General features: G+C 43.6%; 1 protein-coding gene across 8 annotated transcripts in view; it reads right to left on the bottom strand.

The window, feature by feature from the left end:
• Positions 1–137: 137 nt before the first annotated feature.
• Positions 138–9,601, bottom strand: part of zmynd8 (zinc finger, MYND-type containing 8) — a 15,681-nt gene continuing 6,217 nt past the window's right edge. For 4 of the 8 annotated variants that reach the window (XM_079747984.1, XM_079747981.1, XM_079747982.1 and 1 more), the window contains 15 exons: positions 9,427–9,519; positions 9,236–9,323; positions 9,103–9,158; positions 8,936–9,013; positions 8,731–8,846; positions 8,124–8,623; positions 6,280–6,423; positions 6,015–6,170; positions 5,316–5,846; positions 4,684–5,199; positions 4,288–4,481; positions 3,957–4,037; positions 3,779–3,857; positions 3,455–3,694; positions 138–1,103 (listed from right to left, as the gene is read on the bottom strand). In XM_079747984.1, coding sequence (XP_079604110.1) covers positions 919–1,103; positions 3,455–3,694; positions 3,779–3,857; positions 3,957–4,037; positions 4,288–4,481; positions 4,684–5,199; positions 5,316–5,846; positions 6,015–6,170; positions 6,280–6,423; positions 8,124–8,623; positions 8,731–8,846; positions 8,936–9,013; positions 9,103–9,158; positions 9,236–9,323; positions 9,427–9,519 — 3,057 coding nt within the window. In that variant the 3' untranslated portion in view covers positions 138–918. Of the gene's footprint in view, positions 1,104–3,454; positions 3,695–3,778; positions 3,858–3,956; positions 4,038–4,287; positions 4,482–4,683; positions 5,200–5,315; positions 5,847–6,014; positions 6,171–6,279; positions 6,424–8,123; positions 8,624–8,730; positions 8,847–8,935; positions 9,014–9,102; positions 9,159–9,235; positions 9,350–9,426; positions 9,520–9,601 lie in introns of those variants that run through there. The other 4 variants (XM_079747987.1, XM_079747983.1, XM_079747986.1 and 1 more) reach the window with 4 other exon arrangements.

Here is a 9,601-nt window from a genome sequence, read left to right as displayed (position 1 = left end):
CAGCCAGTCACTAAAGCATTTTTCTTTAGTGCCTGGACCTGGATTAATGATTATAACCTTACTTTTGTGTTTGTCATTTTTCCTACTCTTTTATTGGTGATTTAGCGATTAAAACATCAGAGTCTTAGTTATTTTCCTCAACATAAAATTTACTGTACAGCATAATACAACAATCTTGTAAGTGCCTCCAATGAAAAGCAAGTTGACTGATCTGAAAAAAAATCACAATAAATAGTGAAATAAAAAAGGCAACAATTGGTAAAATATTTACAGTTCTGCATTGTTCTGAAATGTAATATAATTCTAAATTTAAATATTGTACCTTTGTACTTTCATAATTACAATATCATTTGGGGTTAATTCTTTAATGACAGACTGCTACAAGATGGAGTTGAGACAAGAACTAACAAGGACATTGAGAATATGACAAAACAATCTTTAAAATCACAGGCTTTCCCACATTAAAAAAAAACTTTTTTCTTTACTATACATGAGGCAATATTACAAGAACCATAATAAATATATATTACAGAAATTCACAGACATTCCTCTCGATAGTCCTTTGAGCAAAAGAATAATGTGGCCAATATCATTTGATTTTGGATCTTCTTTTTCATATACATGATCAATTCTTTCCCTACACAAAAGGCTGCTTATGCTGTCCACTTTATTGACACTGGCAAAGAAAAGTGGGGGAAAATATATCAATTGGATCACTGGGACATGAAGTCCTTATGTGCATTTGGTAACATTGAAAAGAGTTGAGTCCGTGGAGCTCAGGGTGTACACCGGTTCATAAAAAGAGAAGAAACTAAAGGAAGCAAATAAGCAATCCTATAAGTTGATCCCATAGCTGGAAAATGTAAAGAGACCATGTTTTTTAGCATTTTGTTGTTAATTTTTTACCGCTGTACATAGTCAAGTTTGGAAAGATGGGTTATGACTAACAGTCTCTGAGCTCTTCTCTAAGTTGCTGTCCTTATCCGACAGAGGAGGGACTGCGGGTTCTCTGAGGGGCACCGGGACACTGTTGGGTGGTCCTGAACTCTTGTTTGAACCCTCTGTTGAAGGCTCTGTCTCCACCTCCTGCGGGGGGGCAGTGGCTAGAGTCAGGGCAAACAAGCGTAAAAAAACATGTTAACACAAAAACTGTACATGCAATTTAAGAAACATTGAATCAATGGAGAATAGTGTAGTAGAGGCTGGGGTGTTCCACATGTCCCCAGCCTAGCTGTAGTCATTATTTAGATGCCTCACCCTTACCTGCTCCTAAAGGACATGTGTCTGATATCAGTGTTCCTTTGAGTAAAAGCAGGCCCGGCCCTGGGCATAGGCAGTATAGGCGAATGCTACGGACGCATCCATCCGCAGGGGGCGCCAAAAAATTTTTTTTTTTAGTTTTTTTTTAGCATACTGTATTCATCTAACTTTAACATCAATGTTTATATTACTTAGTACCAGTAGTTATGTCGAAATAAATATTAGACAACATAACATAACATGCAAAATAAAAGAGCGCCCTAGTTTCTACCTGAATCGGGACGTTGGGAGGGGCGAGTTACCTTAATTACCCACTTGATACATCATTCTGACCGGAGAGGAGAAAGCTATCTATTTGCACATCACAATGTCAAAGAAACCTAAACACTCTGGCGCCCAGGGGAGAAAAAGAAAGAAAGAAGAGGAGGAAAAACGGGAAAAGACAGAGGTACAGTAACTTTAATTTGTATATCTTTAATGTAGGCCTGGCTGGCTATATAGCCAACTGGTCACTTTGTCGGGCTCTTGTTCACCTTTCTATCTTTATTTCTCTGGAGCTGTAAAACCTCTCTGTTTCTCTGTTCCCTATGCATAACTCCGCTTAATACATGGCTATTGATTTAATTTATTCACTTATCGAAGCAATATGTGGCTTTAAATGTGGTTTTAGTATTTAGTAAATACAAATAGTCCGCCAACCGTTGTCAGGGCGTAGCGCGTTGCCAAGCAACGTGTAAACAACTTAACCGGAGTTAACTAGTCATGCAGCGTTTGTTTTTAAAAAAGAAAAGGAACGGCGGCTGTTAACCTAGCTGGTCCGCTGCTCAATCCAAACCCCCACGCTTCCATGAAAATCAAAACATGTCAGCTATGTACATAGGTCCAAGGGCGTAGGAACCGGGGGGACGGAGGGGACGTGTCCCCTCCAATATCGGAGACAGGCGCATTTGTCCCACCTAAAAATTATACCGGATCTGTCAGGTTTCCGATATGTGTCCCCCCCAATGTTAAACTCATTCCTACGCCCCTGCATAGGTCCATAACAGTTTGTAACCCACAGTAAAATGGGGGTATTATCCTTAAATTATCCAATGCATCGTAGTTACCATGGTCGGAGCAGCTGATTTTTCAAGCTGATTTTGGATGATAGTTTGTGGTTTGCATATCTTACATTTCCCATATCTTTCATATAATAATATATTATTGTATTTTTTTTTACAATTTTTACACACTTGAGTGCTCGTTTAATCTCTGGTTAGAACCAAACTAGATAAACCATACTACATTTAATTGTACTTACAATAATTTGAATCTGAACTCATATCTATTATTTTGCTTATGAATGCCTTTTGTAAACATCATGCATTTCTTTGCAGTATTTTGTGCATACCTTATTGTATGAGTGATTCATTGTCACTTGTTTTGCAAGACTTTATTTTACTGCAAAGTGTTTAATTATTAAAAGTTCGAACGTCTGCAGTATTTTGTGCATACCTTATTTATATTGTATTTATGATTCATTGCTTGTTACTTGGTTTGCAATACGTTTTTTGTGTGTTTAATTTTCTATCTAAAATAAAAGAGTCTCAAAGACAAAGTTTTGCAGCTTCTCTGAGTGTATGAACATTAGTAGTCAAGTTTACTGTGCGATCCAAAGGGGTAGGGGGCACCAGCAAAAATCTTGCCTAGGGTGCCAAATTGGTCAGTGCCGGCCCTGGGTAAAAGTGTCTGCTCAATGACTAAATGGTGGTTTACATTTAGCACAGATATACAATTAATATGATTTAATCTATTTGGATCAATCAGTTATATACTGATTAACTACAATGATGAATAGGCCAGCACATGTGATGTGTGTTTTCATAAAAATAAACAACTACAAACAAAAAACATATTTGTATGTTTGATGGATGGGAAAATATCAGTTAAGACGCTAGGGAACCTAAAGTGGAAAAACCTTGAAATCATACTCACAGATAGAGCCTTTGTTTTTTTCAACAAATGCTCCATTTAATCTGAGCCATTTAGCAGAACGCCTTTAGTGCGCATTATAACAATTAAACGTGATTGCACCGCCACATTCAATTAATTAATTGTTTGACTATTATTACACATTTAAGCTGTGTTCAGTGCCCATTCTAGACCACAAGTGCGCTTGTGGCCTAGAGTGGCACTACACACAGGCAGTTTTTACCTGACTGCGTGCAGGACTTCATGTGCTCCGGCCAGTGGTCCTGCTGGCAGGGGTAGTCGCAGTAGCTGGTATTCCAGCAGCAGTAGAAGATGGCCTCCTTCCTGCAGTTTGCACACCACTGCTTCTTCTTTGTTTCGTCCACCGCCTGCTGCTTCTCCACCTCCATCTGCTTCTTCACCTCCGCCACCAGCCTCTCTCTCTCCTGCTCCAGACTCTGCCTCATCTCTGCCATGGTCAGCTCTGCACATGCAGCGCATTGGACTCAGTGTGATGGGCAGCTGATGTCAATATGGTTGGATCAATGACAATTGAAGCAACTCTTACCCAGGTTGTGCTTCATTTCGGATAACTCTTGCTGATGCAGCCACTGGAGTTTCTCTAATTCAATTCTTAGCCGCCGTATCTGTCGGAACAAAATAACAGCAACGGTTTGAGAAAACGCCATGTTACTTCAAAGGACATTGTATTGTTCAGCCTATGCGTGCTGATGAAACAGACAAACCTCTGCTACTGTATTCCCTGAGGTACTTTTGGAAAGGTCATTGTAGATTTCAGTCATTGTTCCTTTGATTGCATCCATTATCTGAAACGATAGATCATAAAATAAATAGGTGGTAGTTTAAGTTATGACAACAGATTTCAATATTTTAAATTATTATCCATTATCAATTACCTTGAATGTGTCTCATGAGTGGTTAAAGTAATTATGTTGTGGTTATAAACCATGGAAAATTGTGTCTGGGTGGTTAAACCTAGGCTGGATCCTAACCACAATAAATACAGGCTTATTTCTTGAAAGAATTGTATGGGTGATCCTAAGTGCCACTACTTACTTTATTGGTATATTTGGCAATATCTGCCGCCACTTCAGCCGAGGCAGTAGGGATCTGCACATCTCCAGGCATTGAGGAGGAGGAGCACGCTGTGCTAGACACTGCCGCCATTGCCGCAGAAGCCGTGCTGCTGGTCACCAGGGTAACGGCTGACGAAGGTGAACTGCTTAATGGACTATCTTTCTGTTGAACTGCTAGAATAAAAAATAGTAATAATTATAATAATGGTGAGTGCAAGGTTTCTCAGAGGTCTACATCAGTCATCCATAGGTCATCCAGTGCATTTGGTTCAAATGATGTGCCTAATAAAGGACATTTAATATCATCATTAATCATTATTCATATCCATCAAGGGACAGAGCTGCACGGCGTGTAATTACAAAGTGCAGCGCGTACCTTTGACCGCCTGCCTGGTTTGGTAGCGAGTGCTTTGCGCCGGCTGCGATGGGGTCAGTGGCGGGGCGGCTGCTGCCAGGGCCTGGGTCGGGGCCGGATGTGTCAGGGCGGGGCCGGGCCCCGGTGAGACCTCCTGCGGCTGCGTGGAGTCGGCGGCGGGCTGCTGGTTCAACTGCTGCCGCTGGACCTTCTGCATGTGCCACTTCTGCGAGGAGGTCTGGAACTTGGATGTGGGGCTCCACACCACGGCCCGCTGCACCACCGGCACCGTCTCTCTGGGCAGCAGGGGCCGCTGCTTCTTCAGCGTGGGCGTGGGCGTGGGCGTGGCGGCGGGCGGGGCAGCCGTCAGGGTGGCGGTGGATAACGGGGCGGCGCTGATGACCACGGGGGAGGTGGCGGGGAGGGGGACCATGGTCACAGGGATGGCGAGCGGTGAAGGCTGGGGGGCACCGCTGGAGGAGGTGGAGGGAGCAGCGGGGCTTTGGGAAAGGGTGACTGCCACCGGTGGGACTTTGCCTGCATGGGGAGAAATATCAGATATTTCATGGAAGGGCAGCTGAGAACAGCTATTTCTACATTTTTTTGACAGTTTTCTTTTTAGAAATAATCTAAATTGAAATGGCAACTCTTACCTTCTGCCTTAGCAGGAGATGACTTAGCCAATGCGTGGTCCTTTCTAGCTCTCTTTTTCTCTTTTCCGGCCTGCTCCTCCCCCAGGTCGATAACCAGCTCCCTCTCAGAGTCTGAGTCCTCTGCTGGGACGGAGCGCTGCACCGCCTCTTTCAACGGGGGCTTCTCTCGAGGCACAGGGGACGCCGAGGCCACTTTATTCCTGTCTGGGCTCCTTTTATCACTGTCGGTGCCTGCTCTATCTTTCAGTGGGTCATCTGCTGCTGGGGGACTGGAAATATCAGAGGCCGATTTTGATCCCACTGCGTTTTCAGGACTGCTCTTAGTGTCTTTGTGAGGGGAAGAGGGCTCGGGGACTTTGAGAACAGAAAGCTCCTTCGGGATTTGGTCACTGGCCGGAGCATCTGGAGCGTCCTTTGGATTCCGCTCTTCATCGCTGGCATCTTCACTGTCGCTGGAGTCGGATTTCTCGGATTCCTCAGAGTCGCTGTGCTCCACCCCCTTATACACATCTTCAGAGATCTCATCTATACCTTTTGGAAAGCAAACGGTTAAAATAAGATGAATATCAAACTGCTTCCAATGCAGCCAATTAATGTTTGCATTTAGTTATTTTATTCCATAGCGTCTTCCCAATTCGATTTAGATAATGCTCTGTATTACTTTCTTCATTGCAGTGCCACTGGGTGGGCTACACTCACCCAGCTGTGCTTTGCAACTTTCAATGGTTTTATCCAAGTTCAGCTGAAAACGGCTCTTAATCTGTCTCTTCGGTGAGGTCAGAACTGAGGTCACTCCCTGCCTCTGCTGGACTGTCTCACTCAACTCCTTCAGGTCCATCTCTGCTTTGCTGCGATCTTTCCAAACGACAACAAAACTAGCATCAAAACCAGCGAATGTAGAGATTAGCAATATGTCTGTGTGGATTTTCCTTGAGTAAGGAGTAAATAAGTGTAACTCAGTCACCTAGGTTGAGGTTGAGAATACTTGCTGTGGGGAGAGGCTTCTCCTGCTTTGCAACCACCGGCGGGCCAGGAGCTGGAGAACGGAAAGGTTTGGAGGTGTCTGAGGAAGAGCTTATGGGGGTGGGTTGCGTGTTTGCCGAAGATGCTATAAAAAAAATCGATACATAATATTCTAAATCATTATGTAAAAGGAGTATCAGCTGAATCCCAAGTTCCTGAACCAGTTTCCAACATACAGTGGGGCAAAAAAGTATTTAGTCAGCCACCAATTGTGCAAGTTCTCCCACTTAAAAAGATGAGAGAGGCCTGTAATTTTCATCATTGGTATACCTCAGCTATGAGACACAAAATGAAAAAAAAAATCTAGAAAATCACATTGTCTGATTTTTAAAGAATTTATTTGCAAATTATGGTGGAAAATAAGTATTTGGTCAATAACAAAAGTTAATCTCAATACTTTGTTACATGCCCTTTGTTGGCAATGACAGAGGTCAAACGTTTTCAGTAAGTCTTTACAACGTTTTCACACACTGCTGCTGGTATTTTGGCCCATTCCTCCATGCAGATCTCCTCTAGAGCAGTGATGTTTTTGGGCCACACGGATTTTCAACTCCCTCCAAAGATTTTCTATGGAGTTGAGATCTGGAGACTGGCTAGGCCACTCCAGGACCTTGAAATGCTTCTTACGAAGCCACTCCTTCGTTGCCCGGGCGGTGTGTTTGGGGTCATTGTCATGCTGAAAGACCCAGCCACGTTTCATCTTCAGTGCCCTTGCTGATGGAAGGAGGTTTTCACTCAAAATCTCACAATACATGGCCCCATTCATTCTTTCCGTCATACGGATCAGACGTGCTGGTCCCTTGGCAGAAAAACAGCCCCAAAGCATGATGTTTCCACCCCCATGCTTCACTGTAGGTATGGTGTTCTTTGGATGCAACTCAGCATTCTTTCTCCTCCAAACACGACGAGTTGAGTTTTTACCAAAAAGTTCTATTTTGGTTTCATCTGACCATATGACATTCTCCCAATCCTGTTCTGGATCATCCAAATGCTCTCCAGCAAACTTCAAACGGGCCCGGACATGCACTGGCTTTAGCAGGGGGACACGTCTGGCACTGCAGGATTTGAGTCCCTGGCGGCGTAGTGTGTTAGTGATGGTAGCCTTTGTTACTTTGGTCCCAGCTCTCTGGAGGTCATTCACTAGGTCCCCCCGTGTGGTTCTGGGATTTTTGTTCACCGTTCTTGTGATCATTTTGACCCCACAGGGTGAGATCTTGCGTGGAGCCCCAGATCGAGGGAGATTATCAGTGGTCTTGTATGTATTCCATTTCCTAATAATTGCTCCCACAGTTGATTTCTTCACACCAAGCTGCTTACCTACTGCAGATTCAGACTTCCCAGCCTGGTGCAGGTCTACAATTGTGTTTCTGGTGTCCTTTGACAGCTCTTTGGTCTTGGCCATAGTGGAGTTTGGAGTGTGACTGTTTGAGGTTGTGGACAGGTGTCTTTTATACTGATAAGGAGTTCAAACAGGTGCCATTAATACAGGTAATAAGTGGAGGACAGAGGAGCCTCTTAAAAAAGAAGTTACAGGTCTGTGACAGCCAGAAATCTTGCTGGTTTGTAGTTGACCAAACACTTATTTTCCACCATAATTTGCAAATAAATTCTTAAAAAATCAGACAATGTGATTTTCTGGATTTTTTTTTTTCATTTTGTCTCTCATAGCTGAGGTTTACCTATGATGAAAATTACAGGCCTCTCTCGTCTTTTTAATTGGGAGAACTTGCACAATTGGTGGCTGACTAAATACTTTTTTGCCCCACTGTACACATTAGGAGATACCTGTGCAGTCCATGGACTCCTCCCCAGTGCTATACTGGTGGCCCGGGCCTTTGGTCGGGGGCTTGTCTGCCGACTCCTGCTCGCCGTCGGAACACGTGTGGGCGGAGGAGTTGGTGCTCATGGGGGAGCGCGGCAGGTCACTGACGGAGATCCTCCGGGCCGCTGTGCCTCCAGCCATACCCGGGCCGGACCCTAGGCTCCTGACCAGGGGAACCTTGGGAGACATGGTCATGTCAAAGTTCATCTTGATCTTCTCCTGTTTCTCGGGTTTGACCGAGGTGGACGACGGGTTGGAGGGATCCAGCAGCATCTGGAAGTTGTTGTCGGGGGTGTAGGGTGTCCTGAAGGGGGCGTAGTTGAAAACACCAATCTTCTTCCTCATGTTCTCCACGTAGACCTCCATCTCTTGCATGGCGCTGTTGAAGATGCTCTTGGTCTTTTTCACAGAAAAGGGAATCTCTTTGGACATGAGGTAGCAATTGTTCAAAGGGACCCACGCCCTAGAGGAAAAGGTTTCAAAGTAAAAGGCTTCCTGTTTAACAGCCCAAACCATACAATTTAAATACATATACTCCTTTAAAGGCAAACCAAAGCATGAGGACGGTACCTGTCGTGTTGTCCGAAAAAGCGAGCGTCCACCTGTCCGTCTTTGTCTCGTAAAGCTTTGGCGGGCCAAAACGGAAATCCTTTCAGTTTAGCCCAGACGAGAGGATGGGGGTTACTCTGCAAATATAAAAAAAGTGAGAGTATGAATAAATAATGAAGCTCAGGTAGTACTTTGAGTAAAACTAAAAAAAAGTGTGTGGACTTACACACGGCTCACAGAACCAATTGTCCCTCTTTTGGCATGCTGACAAATAGCACTCAGGACAAACTTCAATCTCGTTCATCTGCAAGTAAATAATGAAAGGATTCACTCAGTATTAAGATGGCAGCTTCAGTCCCATTATTCACCTGATATATATATATAAATGCTTACTTCGTGTTCACAGATTTTGACTATAACTTTAGCCGTTGCTGTGAGTTTGTGATTGCCTAGAGAAAGGAGATAGATCGTGTTAATCAAATGGAATAATGAAATCATCACCAAAAAGCAAAAAAAAGTATCTTACCTCCATTGTATATTATGCAGTTGTGTAAAATCCATTTGGCATCTGCCAAGAAGGCCTCTGTACATCCATACATCTTCTTTTTTATGTTCTTAAGTACAAAGAAGAAGAAAAGGCCTGATTGGAAATGTATTGGTGGGTCAATAAATAAAGTAACTTTTGAATCCGCTAGAAGCATAAGACTCGTGTTTTACCTTCTCTAGTGTGCAAAGATCCATCGCGTGAAAAATATACTCAGCATAATCTGGGTGCTGTTCCAGAGAGACAGGTTTCTGGAAGGGTTCGGTCTGTAGCAGGCAGTAGAAAGTGAAAACAACTATGATGTTTAACCGCAACAGGAGACAACAGCCTTAAACTTAAACCAGTAAC

Source organism: Pollachius pollachius (genome assembly GCF_949987615.1).
Source record: "Pollachius pollachius genome assembly, chromosome: 12".
Classification (NCBI taxonomy): Eukaryota; Metazoa; Chordata; class Actinopteri; order Gadiformes; family Gadidae; genus Pollachius; species Pollachius pollachius.
Note: the sequence above shows the minus strand (reverse complement) of the source record. Positions and strands in the feature narration are given on the sequence as shown.